General features: G+C 43.4%; 1 protein-coding gene across 1 annotated transcript; it reads right to left on the bottom strand.

The window, feature by feature from the left end:
* Positions 1–309: 309 nt before the first annotated feature.
* mllt3 (MLLT3 super elongation complex subunit) lies at positions 310–27,478 on the bottom strand. The gene is made up of 13 exons (XM_080893212.1): positions 27,322–27,478; positions 26,563–26,743; positions 17,878–17,960; positions 16,218–16,361; positions 15,829–15,867; positions 14,207–14,317; positions 10,634–11,206; positions 7,764–7,833; positions 4,107–4,233; positions 3,219–3,315; positions 3,045–3,107; positions 2,817–2,888; positions 310–2,449 (listed from the first exon to the last, which is right to left on the bottom strand). The coding sequence occupies exons 1-13, from the start codon at positions 27,331–27,333 to the stop codon at positions 2,327–2,329; spliced, it is 1,695 nt and encodes a 564-aa protein (XP_080749338.1). The 5' UTR covers positions 27,334–27,478; the 3' UTR covers positions 310–2,326.
* Positions 27,479–27,783: the final 305 nt, after the last annotated feature.

Genomic DNA, 27,783 nt, shown 5'->3' with positions numbered 1-27,783 from the left:
AAGTAAATACAGAAGGTACCAATCCTCCAGCTGCAGGAACATGAAGGAAGTCCAAAAAACCCAAAACTACTTTTGCTTGTTTAGCTTGTAGGAAACGAGGGAACTGATTTTACCAGTGGCGCTGTCTGGGTCTCCAGGCTCTGAGTACATCACTACAGTTTAGCAGCTGCACTACTTAAGTTTGTTGTTGGAACAGGCAGGTTAGTTTTAAGGATGCAGAACAGCTACTGTAATCTAAACAGGGGCCTCTGCAGCTGTCAGCCATAACGAAACGCACTGTTTATAAAGCATCACATCAAAAACCGGTCAGATAATCACATTTTTATTAGTGTCATTGATGAGTTTATATTATTTTAAGGTGTAGTACAGAAGGGTGAAGCTGTCGGCCTGTACTAACAGCCAATAGGGGGCAATCAGTCTATTTTAGCTTCCTTTACGGAGGGCTGTCCTGTGACTGCTTTAACCAGGAAACAACATTTTACATATTTTTAGGCAAACACATCGACTTTGGGGGTAACGATGGTCACAGAATCGTGGAGTAAGTCTGCTTGAACCAAAGGCAGGGCTTTGTATGCATCATTCACATTAACTTAATATAAGCAGTGAATAAAGATGAGATGAATCATTTAACTGTGGATTTCCCACTTCAGGGAGCTGTGCAGCAGTTTTAACATGCTACCACTAGGTGGAGCTAAAAGCTGATATTTTGAACTAATGATCAGAGGCTGCTGTAAGATGCACACAGCAAACATTTTGGGCCTGACACCACAATTTGTGCACAGTGTACACAGCTACTTCAGACGCACATACAAAAACCAGCTCATCCACATGTGTGCGATCTGCACATCATACAGAACATTTATAGTTCATTCAATCCTCAAAATACGAAATCATCCTCATCAGACTGTCACGTGTCCCTGTGGCGACTCCAAGAAAGGCCTCGTCTCACGCCGAGCTTTGATTTAACAGGTGAAACACATCCACACCTCAGAGTACCTGTTAACGGTTCCTCCTGCAGGTTTTGGGTCGGTTGTATGACTCCACGTGTTAGTGGATCTTTGTCTACAAACATCCTAAACCAACTGAACCCATGATCTGTGCTTAGGCAGGCGATCAGAAGCAAAAGCTTAGTGGGCAGGACCTCCTGAGAGGCAGCTCTCCTGTACCAAAGAGGAGTGCTCAGCACAGGCGAGCAGCCATTCATGCCCTGCTGTTTAAACAACATTAAACAGGTTTTTAAAGCAGCCGACATGAGTTCATCTGGTATTTAAAGCTGGTAAATTGAGTTCACTTTGTAGAGCCGAATAACAGGACCACAGTAAGATTAAAAAACAATGTCGATCGTTTTGAGAATAAAGTCAAAAATCTTTTTAGAGAAAAACACTGAAATGTGACGATTACAGTCGTTTTAAGTGCCACGGCTGCACTGTGAGCTGGTGAAATGCTTCAGGATCAGGTTTAGTTGCAATAACTAATCTGCACATTTCCACTTTATTCTCAGAAGGACCTTTATGTTAATGTGCTCCCTACACTCCTATGTAGGAAGGACACTTTCAGCAGGAGACAAGGCCAAAGATTTTTGTAAAGCTCCAGTGGATTCAAAGTTCAGAGTTTGCATAAAGGTGGCTTTAATAAAGACACACTTACAAATAAAGTTTTTTTAAAGCTTTAACTCCAGAACAAACTGGAGAAACTTCTCAACTTTTAGTTTTCAGACGACGGCGCTCTCAACTCAGCACGCTCGCCATGATGTGTCACTTTGTATCCAGACCTCCTGCTGGATTCTTCTTCATATTTCACACGTCTTTGCAAACTGTGAGGTCGCACACAACAAAACAGAACAACAGAGATGCATCTGTGCGGACGCTGTTTGATCCCAGGGAAATGAATGAATCGGATATCTGATCGGAGACCGAAGCAGAGTAGTGTTACTGGTCAGACTTGTGCCTTAGAGCTCTTCAAAGTCCTGTTTCACTTTTTTCCACCCAACACACACGCACACACACCTGCAAACTAAATTTAATAAATAAGACGTACAATGTTGTAAGGCAAAGTTGATCATGCACTTGTCACGATAAACAACAACATACATGGCAGCAGAATCACTCCCACCCACCAACCCTTCATATCAAGCTTTCAGATTGTTGCCTGCTGACATCCTGATCTCGTACATCTACCCCCGATTTCTGCAGCAGGGTGAACTCTTTGTTCAGGGGGGTCGAAGCAGCAGGCTGGACCCACTGTGAGGTTTAGACACGCCAACTACAGCTGGAACTGATACAGGACGAGTCAGAGGCTCGGATCCAGCACCCAACTGCTGTGTGCCTCAGGACGTCCCGAGATAGCTCTGCAGCTTCCTTACTGTACTTCTGTCCAAAGAGCAAAGGTCAAAGTCAAACGTAGTGTTTGTAATGTGGAAGTGTCCGGTCTCTTCAATCAGGTTTACAATCTGCAAGACAGAAAGTGAGAGTGGTGGGCACAGGCTGGGTCAAAGTAAAGTCTGCAACTATTAACTATTGTTATACATTACTACTTCATCATTATTATTTCGTCTAAGGTCTAATATTTATTTTAAACAAGCAGATTTCTTTATGCAGTCATCTGCTGCAGGCACACCATGCTCTCAGCTGGCCAATCAGAAGAGAGCTTCGACCTGCGCTAACGTGTTTCCTCAACTGGTCGATTTAAACCGTGTGAATAAAATCTGAGATCTGAAAATCACTGAATTCAGTTTTTACATCTGACACGGATCCCAAACTTTGTAGAAGTGGGTTTGTGTCTGATGGACGTATCGGACACTGCTGACATCAGCTCACCTGTTGCAGTATGTGACCTTCTCTTAGTGTCATTAGTCTTTTATGCAGCTCCACCAGCTCATCCAGGTAAACCTGAAAAGCACAAAGCAAAGACGGCTGTCATGATGTAGCAGTGGCTGATGGTAACAAACCCCAAGACATAACAACACTTTCCATATTTCAGAATATTTACTAGTCTAGTCCACATTACACGCACTGTTTCTAAAAACCAAAGACACTCGTTCTCACCTTATCACACTCCATGCTTTTGTCTTGCTTGCTCTGCTTGGTGGGACTTTTTACTTCCACTATCTGACAGACAGAAGAGCAAAGAGTCACCCAGGGTCACGCACACACCTGGATACTGTGGCTTTCAATCATGCTGATCTAAGACATAAGCCAGTATATTACTGATATGATTACCTGGTTATTAGTAGACTTTAATAAGGGCGGGGCCTCACTGCACGACAGCGGGGAATGGGAGGAGCTGTCACTTCTGCTGCCATCACTTAAACTAATCCTAAGTATGAAGTCACAAAGAATAAAGACATTAAAACTGTTGTCTCAGCTGTTAGCTAAAAACCGCTAACAATGAAAAATCCCCCATCTGAGAGAGTGGGGACGAAGGACGGTCTTTAACATGAAGATGACTCTCGCAGAATCAGTGTCAGGGAGGGGCCTGCTAGATCAGGGGTGTCCAACTCCAGGCCTCGAGGGCCGGTGTCCTGCAGGTTTTAGATCTCACCCTGGGTCAACACACCTGAATCACATGATTAGTTCATTACCAGCCTCTGGAGAACTTCAGGACATCATGAGGAGGTCATTTATCCATTTGAATCAGCTGTGTTGGATCAAGGACACATCTAAAACCTGCAGGACACCGGCCATCGAGGCCTGGAATTGCCCACCCCTGGCATAGATGATAGAAAACCGGTCAACTGTTGGAGACGGAGACGATCTGGTTAAGTTATGCTTTTTGGCCAAGGTTGACGGCACGCCTCCACCAACAGGATGGTGGAGAGAGTTGGAAAGAGCTTACATGAAATACTTGAAAAGTTAGTAAAAGGCACGTTGAAAGAACCTTTAGAAACTGTCCCAAGCAATTTTAACCAAGATTTAAATGGCGGCTCTTCATCATTTTACAGGTTTGTTGTTAAAGGCTGGCTCTACTGCACAAACATGTGAGATACAAAGTAGCCCTCATAATAGCAATTCCTAGAAGGAATTCATTACCAATGTCTGCACACAGCTCTATGAAACTAAACTAGTGTGCGGTTCAGCCATTCGAAAAGCTGCCCTCGGGTTACTAACCTGTGCTGGTGGTGTGTGAGGTGTGCTGCTCGATCCGTGTCTGAATCCACGTCGTCGTTGTTGTCCTCTGAATCGTCGTCGTCGTCCGAGTGCAGATCCTGCATCACTGACTGCAGCGGGCCAAGCACTGAGTGGAACAGTTCAATAAAGCCTCAGTCATTGCAGTTTAAACCTCAGGAATACAAGCAGAAAGCTGCAGATTGTGACGTTGGTACTGTAAAGCTCAGCAAATGTGGACTGGTGATCTGACTTTCAAAGGGAACATGCACACATCTCGAACTCTACATAGCTGACTTACAGCTCTGGTTTTCAATTGTTCTCATTGCTCAGGAAAACAACATGATTCTTTCATGTTCTTCAATCTCAAAATGATTTAGCAGCCTCTCTTACGACGTCTTCAACTTTCTGAACCGACTCAAAGTAAAAGTTTATAAACCAGGGCTGTGCCCGTTTGTTTACAGGCTCAAAGTGATACTTTAAGAAGATTTGTGGTAATAATGTTTCTGATCATTTACACAAAAAGATATTTTCGGCAGCATTTCTAAGTTTGATTAAATGAAGGGCATCCCATGATTGCTTCCAATGAGCTACTGTCACTGATGACACAGTGCCGTTTGCAGCAGCGTGAAAGTGGCATGGCACTGCAACACAGAATAAGTCAAATGTAGTATAGAAACAGTCGTAGTTTGGCCTGGAAACTTTTGTTAAACAGTAACTAAAGTAACTTAACCTTGTGACTCTTTAGGAACCTGCACAATATTTTCACAATAAAACTGAAGACTCTCTTCTACCTGGGATGTTGGGTCATGAGTTGAGCTTTTTAACCTGCTGCTTTGGTCTTGCACCATGTACTGTATCAGTAACTTTCATCCACTGTTTGCTCTTCCTGTCACATGACGTCCTTCAGCCACACTTGGTGGAGTCATTTGTTTACATTTGGGTCACATGACACCAGCAGCTAATATCTCCCCACACACAGCCTGACTGTAGCGCACAGTTTTTTCACCTGAAGGGCTGAAACAGGTTCTTGCATATGTTGCAGAGCACTGTGATTGTTGGAGGTTCCTGAAGTTGCTCCACTGCAGACTGACACATGTGGCTCTCACTCCCAGACATGCCCAGGCTTGTCTCTTAATTACATGCACTAGGGATCATAACCACCTGGTGTTGCTATAGCAATGATATCTCAGTACGACAGTTTTGTATCACGTAAGAATTTGTGTATGATTGCAGACAATATGATATACACAGCTAGTTAATGCTTCCACTTTACAATAATAAAGCTTATGGTTCATATTAGAATATGTAGGAGGGATCACTCTCCTCAGCCTTCCCGGGAAAGTCTGTGCCAGCGGGCTGGAAATGAGAGTTCGTCCACTGCAGGAGCACGATGTAGAGTGGCTACATAAGATGCAGGTTCAGGCATACCAGGCGAATTCAAGGTCTGGCTATACCAGCATGGTATAGTACCAAGACTCATTGGCAAGTCCTGCATGGGGCGTTAGGGACTCGGGTCCACCCACTTCCAACAATGGGCAATAGCTGAGCCCTGGCTGAGGAGAGGCATGGTCCGAGCCGAGGTCCGGCAGCTAGAGGAGGAAAGCACGGAACTGGGTTTACAAGGAATCTGGACATAGTGGGACCTGTCAAAGCAGACGATTAATTGGCTTTAACTTTGGAGCCTTTCCACATCTTAATATTGCTCCGCTTAGTCTACAAGTCAATGACGGAGGAGCCACAGTGCAGGTTATGTGGGGCGATGGCGCACAGGCTGGAAGAATGCAAGACTACTGTTAGCCAGGGAAGACAGAGATGGCGCCATGACCAGGTCCTGAGACTGAGCAGTACTGTGAGAAAGTAGCATCACACAACACCAACATCAGGTGGCTGGAGGACCCAACAGCAGACCAAAGAACCTCCCAGAAAAAGCCAACATAACAAACACAGACATCCAACAATGACTCCACAATGAAGAGCTGGATAGTACTGGACACCTACTGGCTAAAGAGGCAAACAGCCCTCCAAGAACACCTGGCAGCAGCTGCTGGCTAATCAACCACACACAGTGGTGCTGGACAAGGAGCAGAAGGCTGCAGTTGTGATAGATGTGGCAGTCCCAGCAGAGAGCATGTCAGGAAGGGGAGCATGAGAAAAACTGGAGGAAAACTGGAGCCAACGTAGAAGGTCAAGAACGAAGTGGTCCCAGTAGGAATGAACGCGTTAGGAGCTGTAATCCCTAAAGTGGAAGAGCCAGGCACAACATTTCTCACATGACCGGGTCCACTGCCAGAGACCTCGAGGTCGAGGTCACCGAGATTCAAACTCGTCGACGTCGTTAGCTTAAATCCTACGTAGCCTCGTTCTTGAGGTACTGCATGCACAAACCTGGCTCTCCACCCCAACCATCCGACCAGCGGGGTGATGACAATCAGCCTTTTTACAGCCGAGAGGAAAAACACAACATGCAGAGATATGTCAGGTTTTCATGATCCAGCCATTCATCCTTCCTTCGGTGGGTACTTCTTAACTTCAGTTCCAGACTTTCTCTTTGATATTTGGTCACATTGGGGCCCGATGAATGTAAAAACAAAGAATTACCAGATTTGGTTTTTTACCTTTTTTTTTTTTTTTTAAGAAAAATATCAGCCACATCTGATAAAATTTTGATAGAACAGCAGCAGTATAATGTCCTCGTAAGTGGATATCAGGCCCTTGTAGAGCAAAATTTAGTATTTTGGTCTAAATAACCCAAAATGTGATGTCCACATATGTGGACGCCCGGTCCTAGGAGATTAACATGAGCATAACATTTTTCAGGCAAACGCCTCCATGTGTAATTAACATAGAGCCACAGTATTGTTACTGTTTTGTAATCAGCCATAGGCACTAGCACCGACTATTTTAAAGTGTTACTGTTACTAGTAAGCTAACATAAACTAACCAACCCAGTGACATCACATGCTGATGTCGGTAAACGTGTTATATAAACTTAAACTTTAAGCACTTACTTCTTAAATCGAGCTGCACAGACAGCGTTACCTTTGAGAGCAGGGCTCAGTGGTGTAAATTAGCCTTCATACATGTAGCGTTTCATGTCCACTTTAATGATAACAGCTAATTATCTCAAATCGTGAGCATGTTAAATTCCCACCAAGCAGGTTAACGATTATGGTAACTGTGTAACACTTCAGTTTTCTTTACATTGGAGTTTTGCTGAGTGCTGTGCATTGTTGTGAATGTCAGCTACATGTGTCGTAGTGAGGAAAGAGGTTGTGTGTCTGCCTGTGTGCAGGGGTGCTGCGTGTCAGCTGGAGGCGGTGAAACAACACTGTTCAATATCGATCCTGCTGCTAAGCAGCGTTTAATCCAACAGGAAATGTTAGTTTTAATTTGTAACAGTGTAGCAACCTTATGACAACCATACCACAGTCTCTACAGGGCACACAATAAGTGTTAGGCTACCACTGTGTACTTGGTGTTACGCTGTGTACTTGGTGTTACGCTTGCATGACAATCACGAAAACAAACAAATCAAAGCGCTGCAGTTTATTGGTTACATCGCTTTGACTGCACGAAGTGTCACGTATGATGTTAGTGTCACTAACAAACAGCACAAACTAAACTTTGTAACTTGTGTGCACGGTCCAAGTCGGTTACCTTGTCGTTTGTGGGGTGTGGGAGCAAAGCTTGAACTGGAGCTGGAACCCGCTGGACTGGGCTGCTCAGACTGGGAGGAAGAAGAGAAACAGGCAGCGATTAATGATAAAAATATGACTCAAACTGCTGTTTGACTGAATGTGGCGGTTCTGCAAACACAGAAGCAAATGAATACTATTCGAGCCCCGGCTCCGACAGTCTCGGTCGTTGTGTCCTTGGGCCGTTGCCTACTGGTGGTGGTCAGAGGGCCCGGTGGCACCAGTGTCCAACACCATCGCCTCTGTCAGTGCCCCACAGGGTGGCTGTGGCTACAATGTAGCTGCCATCACCAGTGTGTGAATGGGTGGATGACTGGATGTGTAAAGTGCTTTGGGGTCCTTAGGGACTAGAAAAGCGCTATACAAATACAGGCCATTTACCATTTACTGTTATTATTATGTATGTGCTGAAAGAAGACCAAACCCAGCAGGAGTGGACCAACCTGGACTCACCAGTGTTCCCACTTTGAACACGTTCGGCTTTCAAACCACCTCCAAGGGACAGGAATTAAGAGTTACAGTGAGGGGGACTCTCTTTATTAAAAATATGTTTATTTATCAAGGTTTGTATTTATTTTCAACAAATACAAACATAAAACAAACGAGGCTGCAGAGAGCACTGGATGTCTTTTTCCAACTAATGTCAGAACTATCTGTCCTGACATTAGTTGGAGAAAGAAAAGCTCCAACAGGAGGTTTCATAGTGCCATCCATCGTCTGTTGGGTCGGCAAAGCATCAAGAGAAAATTAGATTTCTGTGTAAATGTTCAAGGTTGAAGCAGTACCTTTTATAACAGCACACACAGTTCACAGTGTGTGCTAACATTTCCATACAGTCCTTCCCTTCATGTCCATGTTTGTGTTTGACACGTCTGTAGTTTGGATTCATAAAAGCCAAAAATGAAAATCGTTCTTTTAAACCCTTTCTTGAAGCAGCATCTGCCCACAGGCAGCAGAGGCTCACACAGCCCAGAGTGAGGATGTTTGACTCTTTCAGATTGACTGAGATGTGGACTTAAACAATGACAGTGCACGTTTAAACGTGTTTCAATGTACATGCACAGATACATAAGGAAACCCTCACAGTGCAAAACATGGTGAGGAGAAACGTGAGAGAAAGAGCGCACAGCTGCTCTGCTGGTTTACAGGCTTCTTCAAAGTGTCATAAATCTGACCGGCACTCCTGTTTACGGCTTTTGTTCTCCTTTACTCCAAGTAAGCAAACCCAATCACATCAAGAGACAATAAACCGACAGCACATCCAGGAAACTGTCTGACGGTCTAGTTTAGAAACCACGGGGAACAAAGTGGGAAAAGTTGATGCCTGCAGCCGCTCTCACATCCACAGCTCGCAGCGCTCTGCCTCAGCTCTGCTCCTCACGCTCGAACCATCCGATTCATCTGCTCTGGATTTCCTCTGATTAGTTCCCAACAATGGGTTCAGCTACGGTTCCCCCGCTGCTCTGCACAGCGAGCAACCCGCTCGCTCCTCCACGCGTCCACTGTCACAGATCAATATCCCATCTGTGATCTGTTCAGCCTACAATAATGAATCCCGCTAACCTGCAAAGCTAATGACAACAGATGGCTGGCACTCATTTCAGTTTGAAAATAAGAGTGAGAGGATTGTCCACAGCAGCAGACGACATCTCATGAAGAGCAAACAAATCTGGGATGTGATTAAAACAGCTGAATGTAGAAAAACACTGCACAGACTCAGGATAACATGAATACTGTCATTCAAAATAAAGATATTATTTTTATCATGTTTGAAGTTTAAGACACTCTTCCATAATTAAATGTTCTTCTCTTCGTGCTGTGTGATGATGATGAGTGGACACTTAAATCAAATAGATGATAAACTTTCTTTTACTAAATTTATCTGTCACCAGAACGTCACCAGTGTGACATCGTCAGCATCCTGAGACACCAGCATCTCTGTGGGGTCCTGACCATCCAGCACAAAGCGCCTCGACGATGCGGCGCCATGGAAATAAAACTGATTCGTTTTAAACAGACGTGTGCTGGTCGGAGGCCACACCCAGTTTCCCTTCCTTCATGTCATCACCTCGTCCGCGTTTCCTTCTCTGCCGTTTTTATCCGAGCACTCGCTCCCAAACTCTGAGATCAAAGATGAAGCAATGGGAGCGCTGGGCTGTGTCGCCTCAGGCCCACCAGGGTTGCTAGCCTGGGCACAATCAAATGCCTGGAATTTGTCAGCCCACATGCTTTTTACAACCAGTAGCTGCAGCAGCCCCCACCCCAAAGCTACTTTCATGACAAAAACACAGGTTTCGGTGCCACTCTGTGAGAACTCCTTTGACTAACCACGCGGCAGAGAACGATGCATGAAAGAGCTGCACTTCATACAATCACTGACAACAGAAATAAAAACTGCTGCAGAAAGAAATGCTGTGAAGCACAAACACGCAGCCATTTGATTCTTTCAAAGCTAAAAGAATTAAAGAGGAGCTGTGCTATTTACGGCCCTCGTTTCTCCTCAGGTGCCGTAAAACCATAAATCTTTCTCGTCTGTGATTTGGCTTTAAAACTTCTTTATGGGGAGGCTCTCTGCAAACCAGCGTGGGCATGGCAACAAGGTCAAATGTCAGCCTGTTCATGAAGCTGCAGCATTTTCCTAATTTGGCTCACGGGTTTGAAGAAGAAGCAGACACTCTGTTAGACACTCGACATCATCATCAGCTGTTTGCTCCCAAACCAATCAATGTGCAGACGAACGCACCAGAACTTCCACCAGGTTTACTGGTGGAAGTTACCAGTAGATGAGCTCATTCCCAGCTGTAACGACAGTAAAGCGTCACGTTTACTCACATCCGATCTGGCAGACTGGTCCTCCATATCAGAGTCATTAGCATCAACCAGGTCCTGGAATGGCGGCAGCGTGGACACGCTCCTGAGGTCTGCGTCCTCGCTTTCTGCTCGTAGCTTACTGCTGTGCAGCTGCGATCTGTCTCTCAGTAGTTTCTTATCCAAACACGGACCGTCCAACTCTGAAATCTGCATTTCCGAGGAATTCACAAACCCCTTTTTGCGTCTTTTGGTCCCGTGATCGTCACCTTCGAGGCCGGACAAGCGCTTGTTTAACCTCGACGCATGAGTTATCCCCTCAGTCCTACGCTCCTTAGACAAAGACTTGGGCTGCTTGAAGCCCATCTTAGGATTGATCTCTCTAAGTGGCTGGTTCTCTTTGGGTTTCCTGGAAGATTCTTTGGGGGCTTTTCCGGGTTCCCAGCCTGAGTCCCTGAAGGCACTTTTGGGGTCTTTTAAATCTTTTGGGGTCTTGTCTATATGGTCCTTAAATGGCTTGTGGAGTTTGGAGATGCTGCTGTTGTCAGAGCTGGTGGTTGTGGCCATGATGAGGAAAGTGTTTCCTGTAGAGCCATCCTGCAGATTGAAACAAACACAGGAGATCAGATAGTAGCGTCGGATATTTAAGTAGCTGGAGATGAAAAGTGACATCAAGCAAAACAATAACAAAAGAGAAAGAAAGACTGAAGCTACACGGGAAAAACACGTAAAGCTCAGAGTGTTCAGGCACAAGGCAAAGGGAAGCTCCTCGCACTGTCAGGGCGCTAATGAGACCATACCGCTGTCAGCTGATACAGTATCGAACACGCCACCGATTTTACAAGCAAAGATGTTTTTAAAGGTGCCGTGGACATGAAACCCACTCAGTCCACACATGCAAAGACATCATACACGTGCACATATTAAGTTATGCATAGTAATGAAAAACAATGCAGGGAAAAGTGCTGAACACACTAACTGAAACTTGTACAAAAACCTTTATTGATAGTACAGCTTCAAGACGCCTCCTTTATGAAGGAAGCAGTCACACTGCTCAGGTGTGGTTTCGTCCCAGTCTGTGGGATCGTCCCAGTCTGTGGGATCATAATCTGAACAGGTGATTGGCTCTAATCCTGTCCCTCACGCTGATGTTGAAACCAAAGCTGATTGGGCGAAACAAAAACACAAAGTGTGGAACAGATCAGCTGATTCTGTTTGCTAATGTGTTGCTAATATCTTTCTACATTTTCTTAGTTTAAACCAAGTTTTTCTGAGTAAATATGAGTTCTAAATCAGTGCATTCTGTTTTTATTTACATTTCACGCAGTGTCCCAATATTGGCTGACAAACACTGCAATGATCAACTGTACAGCGAAACACTGATGCTGTATTACTGTAAAACACTAAATATCTGTTTCTTTGTCCACAAACATCCACACGGGTAAATCTTCGGCCCCTGACATTCTGATGTACGTCAGATATTATAAAGTGGATCCAAACAATCTCAGAAAAATGAGGGATGTTCCTGACCACTCATTTCTAAGCCGACTAAACGAGGAAAGCCAAACGGCTGCTGTGAAACTAAGAAACACTGCAACACACTGTGGGTTCAGTTTGAGGGCTGTATAATGGACAAACACTGTAAATGCTGCTCAGCTGTGTGGCGTCTCACATCGTGCATGATGAACACGTTATCCTCCAACACCAGACTAAACCCAGAACAGAAACAGGTAACCTGATGGTAACCCTCAGCTGCATCAGAGGCTCCAAACTAACCTGCTGAGGTTGGTTTTAACAGCAGTTGTTCTGGTTTAATGTTCCAGCTATAAAAACATGATTTTGATATCAAGCCATCTTAATTTTAAACTTACCACATACACTGATGTACTCATGCATATACACACAACGGACGATGACATCTTTGCTGCTGAGGAATTATTTTCCCTTTTTCCAATTTTAAAAATGTTTAAAAAAAATGTTTAAAACGTTAAAAAGAAAATATTTCAAACATTAAAGCACAACATTGGTTACTAGTAACCAAAATAACACAGGTGGCATAAAAACACTGATTTGAACATTTGTGACCCACCTGTGGAAGACTGTAGGGTCCAGTCTCTCATCTAAAGGTTAAATATGATGTGAAGATAACTTTCTACTAAAGATGTTCATGCACTATTAAATATGACAAAACGAATACACTGTGGCACATTGTGCTGTGCATTATTAATGATGCACATTGATGCAATTCATAGAAACCATAAATGATCATCCATTTCCTCTGACGGGTCGTTGCATTAAAATAAATATATCAATAATGACTTTGGTTTGCAGAGCGCCTCACATGAAACCCAAGGACGTGCTAGAAACAGTATAAATGAAAATATAGTGAAGAAGCCCACAGCTCCCTCACAACAACCGCCTTCTGCAGTTTATCCAAGGAAACACAGAGACATTCCCAAGCCAGCCGAGAAGCAGCCTCTCCTGGGACCGCCTCCCAGAAGGCCACGCCCTGAACACCTCACCCCGGCGACAGCTGACTCAAATGGTAAATGGCCTGTATTTATATAGCGCTTTACTAGTCCCTAAGGACCCCAAAGCGCTTTACATATCCAGTCATCCACCCATTCACACACACATTCACACACTGGTGATGGCAGCTACATTGTAGCCACAGCCACCCTGGGGCGCACTGACAGAGGCGAGGCGCCACCACTGTCCAAGCCGGGGCTCAAACCAGCAACCTTCCGAGTACAAGGCGAACTCCCAACTCTTGAGCAGTCCGAGTCCCTCTTGAACTCGTCACCCTATCACAAAGCAAAAGCCCACCTTCGGAGAAAGCTCACGTCTTGCATCTGCGATCTCATTCTTTGCACTTCAGCAGTGAGTAACAATAACAGGCCTAGTTTTATAAGCGTTGGCTGCTTTGCCATTTGCTGGCAGACGACTGCGTATGGGAGACACAATTTTCTCCCATTGGGCACCAATTAAAGCGTTAACATTAAACAACTAGTCCTTCTGATACGTCTAATGACAGCAGCTCTGATGAGTCAGGCACATTCCTGCTAAGAATAGGCCGAAGCACCTCGGTTCAATTCAATTTTATTCATACAGCCAAATCACAACAAGCTTTACATTGTACAGTATATCCTATAATAACAGATACAGAGAAAACTCTTATCCACATACAACACCATCTCAGTTCTGTTCACCACAGCTCAATTATACACATTATGACAATCATTTTGCCTAGCAACAAGCTTTTAGCATATATAAACTTTACCACCATATTATTATTTATTGATTGATTTTTTTTACTTTTTTAATTAAGTATATCAACTAACAATATTGTAGTTTTAGTGATTCATCAAACAAAATAAATAAATTAGTACCAAGCACCGGTGCACCCTGGGAGAGGCTCCAGGCCCCGACAGGCCAAAGCGTTTAGTGCAGTACAAGCCGGAATCACCCTGAGGTTTAAAAAACATATTTCATGCTTGTGCTACAACTTTTTTGCAGCAGCTGGTCTTTGCTGCAAAACGAGCGACCTTTGTAGCAGCGGTGCTATAAGCTAGCAAGGTAAAGAGCAGAGACACTGACCTTGGACGCATTAAAGCCTTTGCTTTTCTTTGTGTCAGAGCTGTTGGGAAGTGTTGCCAGCTTGAGGTGGGAGCCAAACAGGGAGGTTGAGCCCTCCTGCATTATCATCACCTGCCAAAGGAAAATCAGCAGCTTAAATGAGCAGAGAGTTCTTTGCTTTCAGTAAATGTAGAGTGTTCAGTCTCTACCAGGACAGCTGATAATAAATCAGTCATTTACTGAGTAATATCACTGTGTTTGTAGAGTCAAGTACCAGAAAAAAGGACATCAGTAAAGAATGTTCAGCTTTACTGTCAAGCAGCTTGTGTGAGCACTTTTGTACATATTTGTTCTATATTACATCGATTTCATCCCAGTCATCCCAGTGACATCAGTGCCTCACATGTACATGTAACTGACTTGGCTCAAACCCATTCCCATAAAAAAAAAAAAAAAAAAAAAAAACTGCATCAAAAACAACAACAACAATCAAAGAAAGAACAACAAAGGATTCTTCACTTGTACAAGTGAAGATGGATATCATGAAGATTTAGAGTAACACATAAATGCCACACAGTTACCAAACACACACAAAACCATATGACCATAGACTATACTGGCTGCACTCGAGGTTCACCTGAAGCACAACAAGTGAGCACCGCTCCAACTGCAACTCCAATCCCCAAACGTTTGATCGAATGCTTATATAGGTCATCATGTGCTACCACATGCCCCTCTTCATGAAACGCCTCACGTGGTCTGAAATCTTACTCAAGAACAGAACCCGATTCCTGCCTAGCCTAAACATTTAGCTAATTACGGCTAATCATGAAGTCGACCTGCTGTCATCTTAGATCGCAGTGCAGGGGCGGGGCCGGTGTCCTGCAGGTTACAGAGCGCAACCTGGGTCAACACACCTGAATCACATGACTAGCTCATTACCAGGCCTCTGGAGAACTTCAGGACATGTTGAGGAGGTAAATAAACTGGATTAAAATGAAGTCAGTGCACATGAAAGTCCCAGTGAGGGAATTGAAAAGCTTAGCAAAGGATGGCAAGTTAAAGATGTGTTTATTGAACTCATTATAAACACTTTATCAACATTTTAACAACATAAACTGTTGTTCCACGATTTCTGGCACAGCTTTAAAAAGAAACACATGCTTTATGTTTAGCAACAGCGTTTTTGTACTGCACATTATAGCAAACATGTCCACTTTGGTCCTGTCCATACACAACCACAGGTTTGTGACTTTGTAAAGCTCAACTGTGCTGCTCTGTTATTTTTGGCAAACTCCAGGAAGACAGTCGCACTATGTTAACGTAGATGTAAAAGCTCCAGACAAGAAAACAACCAAAACCTCTGCTGGTGTGGAGCAGCAGGGCCGTACATACACTGCCCCGTGAACGCCGTGTTTCCATGACTGCAGGCGTCTTATGTGGATCTGACAGTCGTTCAAGTGCACAATTTAGTAACGGGACACATTTGAAACAACTGGTTTTGACTGAAATCCCTTACATTAAAGTGCTACAACAAAGTTCAACATCTGCAGCAACAATAGCTGCTACATTGTGTCATTGCTGAGGTGGTAACAGTAACAGGGAGGAGTCGTCATGAGCTACAAGCCTGTTAGAAATCTTACCTTTGAGTCTTCTGAACTTCTTTTGTGAGGATTTCGTTGCTGTGAAGGACAACAGAAGAACAGGGTGACAATCTTGGTAAACAGAAAAATACAAACTATTCATTACTATTCATATCTCACATATGCAGGGTAAACTAGTTCAGCCATTGACTGTCCTCTCCAGACTGACTGTAGCACTTCAGCCCACTGTGGGGCCAATCAGAGGCTCCAGACATGTCAAATAAAGTGAATCAATACTGAAGTGCAGTTTTAAAACCCTCAGATTTACTGAGGAACGTAAACTAATGTCATTGCTGTAAAGACTATACACATATACTGCACACATACTACATCCATGATATAAAGCGACAGCCCAGGATGGACCTGGTCTGTCACGCCCTCGTGCCTACCCCTCCAGCTTTCAGTAACTTCCTACGAAACTCCTCTGTTGGATTGTTGAAGGTGAGCTTCTCACAGCGGAGGTGATTGACGGGCGGGTGACCTTCCAGGTGGAGGAACAAGTCATAATCAAAGCGAACTTTCTTCGGTTCTTCCTACGGAGAAGTGGAAGGAAAACCACGAAAGGGACAAACAATAAAAACCCGTCATGCAGCACGTTACCCACATCATGCTCTGTTTTTGACTGCATCATTTAATTAGATTCAATTCAATTTTATTTACACAGCATCAAATCACAGCAAAAGTCGCCTGAAGGTGCTTTATATTGGACAGTAGATACAGAGAAAAGCCCAACAATCACATGACCCCCTATGAGCAGCACTTTGGCGACAGTGGGAAGGAAAAACTCCCTTTTAACAGGAGGGGCGGGGCCATCTGCTGTGACCGGACTACCTTATTCAGATCCCAAACACCCTCTGAAGCCTGAACCATGAAATAACAGACAGAATTTTTTTTTTAATTAATTAATTAAAATTTAAATTTCATATAAACCCTTCATTTTGATTGAATTTGCTACATCTGGCAAAAATGTGTTGTGCAATTTATTTACTTTCTTCAGGGGAAAATAAATAAATCACACTGATTATGTACAAGAACTGTATTTGTTAAATATGATACACGAGGCACTAAGTAAGTACCACAGTAACACAGCAAACTCAAGTCCTGATTGTAATTAAAAAAATAAGTTGAGAAATTTAAGGCAGCTTTCAAATGAACATCCATGTTTTTCCTGGGTTAAGATCAACTTTGATTTTTTGCTTTTGGACTTAGTTTCATTATTTTTACTAGCTTTTTTAGTTTGAATCACCATTTGATGAAATGATGACAGTTTGGGTTGAGACGACCTTTGCTCAGGAGTCAGCATCTGTTAGATGTGTTCGAAAGGCTCTCTGCTAGAAAACGCCAAAGAAAATGGAGCCAGTGGAACCAGTGGAACCAGTAACAAGCTAAAACTCTGGAACAAATGCTGCTTCTGAATTTTGCACCAATAACCAATAATGGAGCTCTTCCAGCACTACAAAATGCACCTTTCTCTCCACTGGATGTGCCAGTTCATGGCTCTGACCCAGTATCTGTGTGGGGTCGTTTAATTTAAATCTCTGCATTCATGACCTACGTTACCAGGTGTCGTCACCCAAAGAGAGAACCAGTTCATCTAGCCTTTACCCTCACATGGCAAAGGTGGCATCGCCTTTAGGCCCAGCTGTGTGTGTGACCTGCTGCTTTGTTAGAGCTGCACACACACCTCTGAGTATTGGTAGGCCAGTTTTTTCTCTTTTCCAGCAAAAACACTTTCAAGAGAGCACAACTGAATCACGCGTACACTCCTTCAGTAACGTCGCTGCAGAAGCTTCCACATAATACATAAAATGTTGCAACAGCTTGAAAAGACGTGACTCTTGATAGAAAAATGAAAACAGCTCTGAATGGACACATTTGACAATCAGCCTCTCCAAAGCTGCAGTTCAGGAACGACCTGGTGCAAACCCGACACATGTTCAGAGCATACACAAAAACCCCTTCATGGTTTAGAGGTTCAGGGTCTTACAACAATAGTGCATTACCCACAGACACAAACCCTGGCAGCTGATTGCTGCTTGTTAAATGTACCTTGTTTCTGAAATAAACTTCGATGGGCAAGATGAAGCCTGCGTATCCAGATTCCTCCACTTTGTACGGTGGATCCTTGCACACTGAAAGAGAAAACTGCTGTTAGACTTCAGCACCAGGAGGCTGACAGTTCACAAAGCTTGCTTTAAATTCATGCAGTTACATGAAATGCAGAGCAGCGCTGAGTGTGCTGCAGCCATCTGGTTGGGTTGCTGGGAGACGGCCGCTCTGACAAACACAAAAAACCCAACCATTACATAAATCACATCCCCTCCACACCTGAACCAGGTGACAGGACTGTATTAAGACTGTTGCTTCATTTATTGTGTCATTAAACACACTAATCCTGCAGCTGTGTTCTCATGAGACCTCATTAACTCAATTTCTGCAGCCTACTCTGATGCATCGATACAGAGAGCGGGCGTCCATTAGAGCCAAAGCCTTAAACACACACGACAAGGCCAAGACGTCCACGCATGCTCGTAGAGGAGCACACGGATCACAGCGGATCCCTCCTGAGTCACAAACTGTACCAATGCAGGAAATGTACTAATTAAGTTACGTGTGCTTATTGAACAAAGGAAGCTTTGCTTAATTCTCAAATATTGTCCGTTTGACACATCACAGCATGCAGCTACGATGGTGATGCGTGTGAATGTGTAGAAATGCTGTACGGATGGATGAGAGTAGAGAAGGACGACATCTTTCTCACATCGTCCCTCTGCTGCCTCCAACATCTTCGTTCCTGAAAATCACATCTTTTCAAATTATTGTTGTTAATAAGTTACAAACTATTTTACTTACTGGTCACGGATCTAATCCAGTAGTCTAGAACTATATCTGTCCATGTATTCATACTATGACAGCAGTGGCACCTCTCAGTGTCCTTGTATACACAGCTATGTGCTCAGTTTGAAAATCCTACATGTGCTCAGGTTTCAGTGGTTTAGGTTGAAAAAGCAGCCATGACCTGATGGAGCACATAATGGTTGTTGTGAAACGTTAGCTTCATGCTTTTCAGGATTTTTTTTCCTTCCACACTTTTAAATCTGCAGCTGTTTGACAAAATTAAATGTCACAGCCTTTGTTACCCTCAAAATGAACCAGGATCCTTATTTTAGGACAGATGTGTCATAGACACTAGGCTTGTAACAATACTACAGTTTCAGTTTTAATACCAATACCCAGAAAAATAGCATGGTGAAGAGTATAACTGCATCCTACACCAACAGAAGTAATGGTGAACAAGTTCTATCTTGAAAATGTCAAGTTGTTACCGTTCAACTAATTCTTTCAAATATAAAGTTGATTTAAATAAAATCAATCCTGGTGGCCTGCAGCGCTCCCCCTCAGCCAAAGACACGAATTTAAAAATCAGAGCTGATTTTCAGAGATGTTGTCCTCCAACCACGAGGTCAGCGGGATTCAAACTCATCTGAGATTTTCAGCAGATACACCTCTGGTATCAAGTTGAAAATCTTAGGTGACCTCCTCCTTGAGTTATCACATTCACAAGACTTTACAAATCCTTGATCCCCGACCTTGACGCTGAGCTCTTTAGAAGAGCACCTATGGCATGAACTTCCCAACCCTACATCCCCTCATTCTTGATGTATCACATCTGGACAAAGTGTGGTATTAGCTGTGTTGAAATGAAGAAGACAGAAAACAGAGTGCTTACTGTGAACGCTCACACCGCTCACTGCCTGGATTTCCAAACTGACCTTTCAGGCAGCTCTTTACATCCTGGTAATTGCTAATACCGTAGTTAAACAGCAATGCTGACATGTGCTCCTGCCAGGTTAATATTTATGATAATTTCTTAATACTTTAATACTAGTGAAATGCAAGCTTCACTGATCTCTGGAGATGCCTCTGAAAGGACTGTTCGGTGTTAAAGACAGCTGTTAGCTGCATGCCTGACTTACTGCAGCAGTGCCATGTGAAAACAGCACTGTTTGTATTGATGTTCTTGCAAATATGTACCATTGGAGTCAGTGATTAACATCTGAGTGCCTATTTTTTGACAGCCCTAATAGAGACATTGCTTATGTTTGGAGAACGCAGGGACTGATGTAGACCCCAAAAACACGTCCCCACAGTGAAACGAGGGCGTGGGAGTATTAGGCTGTGGGTATGCTTCAGTCCATCTGGAACTGGAAATCTTGTCAAGGTGGAAGGAATTATCAAGAAAGACACACATGTGATAGTTTGGAAAGAAAAGATCAAGCAGCCAAACCTGGATCTAAGTAATCGCTTTGTCACATTTTCCTTTGTCTGAAAACGCCTGCGTCTCATCTGTTTGTGGGTTTATATTGGTGCTAATGTAGGACCCTTACATTCATACATCCCTGTAAAGAGGCACTTTGACGTTCAATCACTGTTGCTCTACTAGAGACAGTACTTTGGAACAGTTTTAATAGCACTGACTAAGCCAATCTCAAAGAGCAAGGACCGACCAAAGCTGCACATCAGCATGAAGCTATGGTCCAGCAGGCAACAGTTGCTCCTGTTCTCGGATGAACGCTACAAAAAGCTGAGCAAAAGCATTCTTCTTATGTCATGGTGAATCTGATTAGTGCTTATTTATGCACAGACAACACTAATTCATCATGATATTCACCGCAGGTGATGAAGAGTGTCTGTGGTTGACTGAGCAGAGCACCCAACAACAACCCTGCACTCCCCCACCCTACACGACCTCTCCTGACTCTACATCACACTAATCAGGTAACAGCAAGACCCTTCGACAAAATGAGGTCAACATTAAGCTCCTGAGCAGCAAGAGCAGAGCAGGGATGAACGCACACGCTAAAGTTTGTGTTGGAGGTCAGTTAGGCCGTACGGGTGGAGAGCCTCAGCAAGTTAAAGGTTAGCATCCTCCTCGCTGCTCGTCGTACCTCTCCCACCCCGCTAGCACACATGCTAATGCAGGTCACATACAGAAGCAGGCTGCATACACACTATATCACATATGTCAGCCTGTTAAGATACACACACCTCCACAGAAACGCACTGAAAGAAACTCCTGATCAAAGGTCTGAGACTAACAGCACACACAGCAGGGTGAAACTTCCACACCTCACCTACAAAACCACCACAGAAGTGTTGGATGCTCAGTGAGCTCCGGGGTGGCAAACTTTAATTCTTGCAAAAGGTTGATCAATTTCCTATTATTTGATCTGATTTTATTAGCGTCAACATCATCAACATGTTTGATGAAGAGCAAACATGATGCAGACGATGTAGGACAACTCGAACATGCCTGAGAAGGACCGTTTACGAAGTTTGGATGAACCTTCAGAGTCGTAAACTGAAATCACAGCAGAGAACACTCAGATCTGATTTATGACAACATCTGCATATCATAATAATGATAACGAAAGTAGCTCCTCAGACGTGTAACTGATGAGTCCGATGAAGAAGGAAGTAATAATGGAGCACATTATGATTCTTTACGTCCAATAAAAGCTGCCAAACCAGTGTTAGAACGAATCTAACATTACGAGAACCATCGAGAAAAAGTGAACAGCAGAAAGAGACAGCAGGTTGGTCACATCAGCTCCAGTCGGTGCTGCTCCTCGATATTAATGTTTTCCATGGGGGGGAATAAAGGATATGCAGGGTGTGATTGAGGTGGGTGATCTGCTGCACCCTCAAACGAAGCAGCCACAAGAAGAAGAAGAAGACGAAGAAGAAGAGTGGTTTATTTGTACAGCGCCAACGCGCAGTCGATTTAATGTGCTTCATATTTTAGGGTAAAGATCCAACAGACAATCTACGCACGTGGAAACCAAACTACACCACCATCAGAGGTGGGCTTCAGGTGTGCACCAGTACTTCCTGAAACTATTGGCCTCCTGTTACCTCACGAGGTAAGACATGCTGCACTACATCTGCTTACTAGCTATCATGTACTGGATATAACGTCCCAGTATGGAGAGTATGGCTACAACAATGACTTATTATTCAGACTTATGGATATATTCATGTCAAAAAGGTTAACAAGTAATAATAAATGAATGCATAGGCTTTCACAGGTTTCAGGCCCTAATAAAACTCCACCAGCAGGCCACGAGTCTCAGAGCGAGTCCTGACTCAGGCCTCGGAGCTTTGTTGTGGGGAGGGACTGTAAAGAAAGACAAATGTTTTATGGTAAGGCCAACTGAGAGGAGTGAAAGAGCTTTCAACAGACACCCCAAATAAATCAAGCTTCAATAAACCACTTCCTCAAACTTCCTTTCATTGATTGAACCGAGGAAGAGTTGGCATTTACAGCCCAGTTCCTGTTCCTTGGAGGTGGCCGCCTTGTTTATCGGCACCTCCTCCTAACCCCATGCTTTCTTGTAAACAACAGCAGCCAGCCTGGAGCTTTCTTTGTGTTTCACCTTCATGAGTGGGAAGCATTTTTGAGGAATCAAGGAATAATACCGGCAAAATCCCGAAGCCCTTCAGTTTCTCAGAGCTTATTTATTTTTCCTCCACGTTACAAACTACACGTTTCACGCAGTTTTCAGGGAGATGAACCATTTTTTTTATCTTCCAACTTTCCATAAAAGTGACAATTCTCTGAAATATCAAACACCTCTGAAGAGATTCCCTCCATCTGTAGATTAAACGGCACTACAGAATCCAAATGAGGTGCTTAAGCAGCACGAGCCTCTGCTGCCAAAAACAGCACCGCCTTCGCTGCTTCCTAACAACGTCTTTACCTCCATTTGTTCAGACAGCTTTGCCATTTGGCTGTCACCATGGAAACACCTCCATGCTGGCCTGCTAACTAAACAGCAGCAATGATGAAGCGCAACGGCGGCTTTACTCGCCGACTCGGGGAGCTTCTCCGAGCTACACACCCAATCGTTTGGAGAGTGAGAAGAAGTTAGACATGCGCCATCTTTTGGCGTTCTCGCTCTGACTCCCTTCGATGTTTGGATTGATAAGAAAACACTGATGTGCTGACATATGAAGAAGACTATATTGAGAGCACTTAGGATCTGAGATCTTATCAGTGGACCTAGTTTGGTTTGGTATTGCTACACAAGCCAATAAAGACCAGCTGACAACTGTAAACAGCAGCAGAGCTACAGGACTGATGTTCAGCACCTTCTACATTTTTTGGCGTCCCGACAGACCCCAGATATGTCCAGGTGGACATACAAAGCTTATATTTCATTTGACAAGCCAAGTGAAATGGAGACATGTTAAAAGGACGTCCACGTCCATTTAGTCCCCCCCACCTCCAAACCCTCTGGTTTCCAAGGCTACAGTTTATAACCATCTGTAGTAAATACTGCTGCAAAGGTTATCGTATAAATCAGCACACGACCTGCTGCCATTAAAGCAAACTGTTAGTCCTCACTTCAGTTTGTAATTTTAATATCTGCTCGTGACGTCTTTAAATGTCTCCGTTTTATTTCAGTGTGTAGGTGGAGCCTGTGTGGCTGTTTCAGTTAAACTGGAAAGGAACCATGTCAAGAAAAACAGCTGAGCTCAGATCTTTGTGCGAAGCACACAACGTCCAGGTGCAACAACATGTGCTGGTGACTGATCTCTTAGTTGATTAAACAAGGAAAACATTAGACTAACCAACTAGTGTAAAACTAGGAAATACTCAGGTATAAAGTTCAGTTTGAGAACAGTTTAAATGAAAATGTCAAAAATGAATTATAGGCCAGTCAGTGAGCCATCGGGGGGCAGATTAAACTGGAGCAGCAGATCCTGGAAGTCATGTAAGCTGTGAGGCAAGGCCTCCTTGGACTGGACTTGTTTGTCCAACACGCCCCACAGATGCTCGACTGAACTGATATCTGTGGAATCTGAAGCCCAACTCAACACCTTAGACTTGTCCCAGTTGTTCCAGTTTGTGCTACTCAAAGAAGGCACCTTCTCCCACTTCTCCATCATCCTGTCCTGATGCTCAGGTGTCCACTGGTGACCCTTTTGGCAGTAGACGGGGGTCAGCGTGGACATCCTTACTGCTGTGCAGCTCCATGTGCAACAAACTGCGACACGCTGTGTGTTCTGACACGTTTCTATCAGAACCAGCATCAACGTTTTCACCAGTGTGAGCTTCAGTAAGTCACCTGTTGGACTGGCACACACAGGTCAGTCTTTGCACCCCACTGGTTTACTAACACTAACCCTACCTTCATTAGATCACTTTTGATAGATACTGACCAGTGCAGCCTGGGAACATCCCATAGGAGCTGAAGGTTTAGAGATGCAGTAACACAATCTTAAACCCTTATGCTTGCTCATGTTTCCTGCTATTAAAGAGAAAACCTTCACATGCTCCCTGATCTATGCCACTCACCAACAGGTGCATTGATGAAGAGATGACCAGCACCATCACCTCACCCGTCAGTGGTGGATTTCCATATTACCACACTAAGCCTTCTTTTCCACAGTGGCTCTAGTGTGTAGGGCTGTGTCAGCTGGGTGCCGTGTTTCATTAACAGTTAATCTTGTACTTGTACTCCTCTAAAAACTCAACTGTGTGTCACTCCAAGCAGATGATGTCTGCCACTGCTGAACAGGTTGTCAGGATACTACAATTTCAAACTCAGTACTGACACCACAGGGTCGATTCTGACCCCCTCCTGCAACAACACGTGGTGAAGAAGTTGTACCTTCAAAACATTAACTTGTTCATTTTTCAACAAATTTTCCCAGTTATATGTTAGCTTTAACAAAATAACTATTGAAGCTTAAAGGTTTTATTTATTTTACATAATTTCATTACAGATTATTGCGGTAAAATATATTTCAGGATCTACTAATGAACAATGGGCGCAAACAAACAACGCTTTACCATCTACATGACTGAATTATTGTAGAAGAAGAACATAATTAAAATGAGTTTGAATTGGGGTCGGGCGACTGGATGAATATTTCGACTATCGCCGATAGGCTGAGCATACTCAGCCGGATGGTGGACACGTGCATGCTCATGTTAGTCGAGTTTGAGTACTTTGCTCGTACTACACTGATTACATTGCTCTGCAATCAAAAAGTCTGTGGACGCACGAATTTATCGCCCATCGCCGATTATTGGACTGATGATTGTCGGTTGGAAAATTTTTACATATCGCCCAACTTTAGTCTGAATAAAGTCTCTCATTTGTTTCCTAAAATAAAAATAATGATTAAAAAATTTAGACAAAGTACGTGTTATGTATTTAGGATGAGTACAGGATAAGATAACAAAGTTAAATACATTTAGAAGACTATATATTACTTATACTTATATACTTATATTATATAAGATTATATCATACAGTTTTGGTTTGATTACAGACCAATTTTTCTAATAATTTCATTATTATTATTATGATCATCATTATTATTATTATTATTATTATTATTATTATTATTATTATTATTATTAGTAGTAGTAGTAGTAGTAGTAGTAGTAGTAGTAGTAGTATCTGTGTGGCCACCAGTATTGTTTTAGATCAGGGGTGTCAAACATAAGGCCCGGGGACCAGGATCGGTCTAGCAAAGACTTCAGTCTGACCCACTGGACAGCTGTAAACACTGTGAAGGCGTAAACTTGGCATTTTTCTCTACATTTTACAGCTTTTTCCGATAGATAAAGGGCACTGATACTACACTAACATAATAAAACAACAGAGAAACAGTTAAATCTGATAACTGTGTAAATTAAAAATGTCCAGTTTTAGATTTATAGGTCAGTAAGTGAACTACCAGAACTTTACTAATTTATCTGAGACATTTTCTTAGAATTTAATTCCAAAGAGTCACGCTGACAGATTTCTTTCTTTATCATGTAGAAAAGTTGAGACGTCCTGTTTTCCTTATTTTAAGATACCTCGGAGTCTAACTTCTTTGCACTGACACAAAGGGGAGTTTCACTGATCTGGCCCAGGATAAAGGTGGGCTGTATGAGCTAAATAAGTTCAACATTACTGATCATCCTTACTGTCTGTGGAGCTATGTGATGAACACTGGGTGGACAGTCTGAAGGTTAACTGTGGGCTTCTCCAAGGTTAGTTGTTTACACTGGTTTGTACTGGTCTGGGAAACGTTTGGAAATTCATAAATGAATGTATGACACACTAAACTATTTATACTTAAATAAAGTTTTGTATGTAGTAATATTATTGTGTCTATTACAGCTACTACTAATGTTATACTAATTACTACTGCTGCTATAAATAAAAAAAGATGCATGTAGACACAGACTTCACCTGATTATATGATTATTGTCATCATTGTTATTACTGTATTATAATAAGCCGAAGCACCAGCCTGCACCTCTTCACTCACTAATTTGTGTTGTCTGTTGTTATTTATGTGATTATTGGTGTCAAAACATGAAAAGTGAAACGACACCAGGACGTAACATTACACAGACAACAAGACAGAAAGGACTTTAAGTGAGAACCTGACTCTGCAAACGCTGCACTACAGGTGTGAAATAAATGCACGCACATGAAGAAACAACACACATTAAAAGTATACATATATATACACATATATACACACACACACACACACACACACACACATATATACATATATGTGTGTGTGTGTGTGTGTGTGTGTGTGTGTGTGTGTGTGTGTGTGTGTGTGTGTGTGTGTGTGTGTGTGTTTGATCAATTACAGATGTGAAGCCCTTAACCTCCACCCCTCCACACAAAGCACCAGGGCAGCTCTCCTCACCTCGCTTTGGTTTCGGGAAGCTTTCGTGCAGATGAAAAACCACTTTCTCCACAAAGTGCTGGATGTTGCTGTGCTCTGGTCCTCGCACAAACACCATCCAGTCGTGGGTGAACCCTTCCACCGTGGGTTTCTTTCTGACCTGGGCACGATGACCAAGTTCCAGTTTCACCTGCACAGCACCCTGCAAAGCACAAAGACGCAGGGTTAGCGTTACTAAAGACGGGTCACGGGTCCATGTTTCATGCAGGTGTTTGTTCCTGAAACACTGCAGTCTGCTGCTGTCGAACAACGTCTGTTTCCTCTCAGCTGAAGCAACAGGTACACGCTTACACACGACGAGCTGAGCTGCTCACACTTCAACCTTCGTGTGTCCTGCGCTTTGTTTCCTGAGCTAACGTTACACAACTGTTAAACCGTAACATCGTAAGAATAAAGAGCAAACTTCTCAACAAAGTTGGCATGTCTGCGTTACCGGCCCAGCGACTCCTCTCACTGACTACAGCCGCTCTCCAACACTCTATCGGCGCATTAGCCAAAACGTTTTGGGGGTTTCTCCCGAAAGATTTTCCTCTGTCTGTCTCTGAGGGGAATTTAACATCTCTATTATTTCATGTGGTAGCGGCGCGCTAAGTAGCAGTACAGCCCGAAAACCCTTGTTGCAGAAAAACCCACGGACCCCTCCGGTGTGCCATAAATGTCCACGCGTATAGTGTTTAAACCCGAGCCGGGAACAGCAAAGCACCGTGAGCAGCTACTTACCGAGCTGGCCATAGCTGAGGCCGAGCCTTCGTGTTATTTCATGGAGACTTCGTTTTATATTAAATGAGAGGTGAGTGCAGTTTGCCTATGACGGCCGACATGGTTTCTTAGGGACTCAACTCAGACCCAAGACTTTGAAAGGTTCGCCGGCTGTAAAGCGTCTGTAATGACGTGGACAGTATCCGCTTGGGACTTTTCAAAGTAAAACACTTGCGGTAAAGATGCACTCCAGGTCCCCACATACCTAACATTCTCCTTATATATATTTCTTTAGATTTGTCTTTCTTTTGTTTTGTCTTTCAGACAATCTCCACGTGTGTTTATTTGAAAAGATTCAGGTTTCTTAACTACTTTTCGACTTTGTTGTTAGCATATATACACACAGCTGTTTATAATCCTGGCGTGTATGATTTTAACCTGTATATGCATGACCCAGAATGAATCATTTTAATTAGTAAATTA

This window comes from Rhamphochromis sp. 'chilingali' (assembly GCF_963969265.1).
Source record: "Rhamphochromis sp. 'chilingali' genome assembly, chromosome: 1".
In the NCBI taxonomy this organism is placed as follows: domain Eukaryota; kingdom Metazoa; phylum Chordata; class Actinopteri; order Cichliformes; family Cichlidae; genus Rhamphochromis; species Rhamphochromis sp. 'chilingali'.
The sequence above is the reverse complement of the archived record's forward strand: the minus strand, read 5'-3'. Positions and strand labels throughout refer to the sequence as shown.

What these genes read in the sequence shown, in the direction of transcription:
- mllt3 (XM_080893212.1), bottom strand. An exon ending in ACCAGTCTGCCAGATCGGAT is followed by an intron (nt 7,834 to 10,633) that starts GTGAGTAAACGT and finishes TCTTCCTCCCAG; the next exon opens with TCTGAGCAGCCCAGTCCAGC. An exon ending in AAAGCATGGAGTGTGATAAG is followed by an intron (nt 2,889 to 3,044) that starts GTGAGAACGAGT and finishes TGTGCTTTTCAG; the next exon opens with GTTTACCTGGATGAGCTGGT.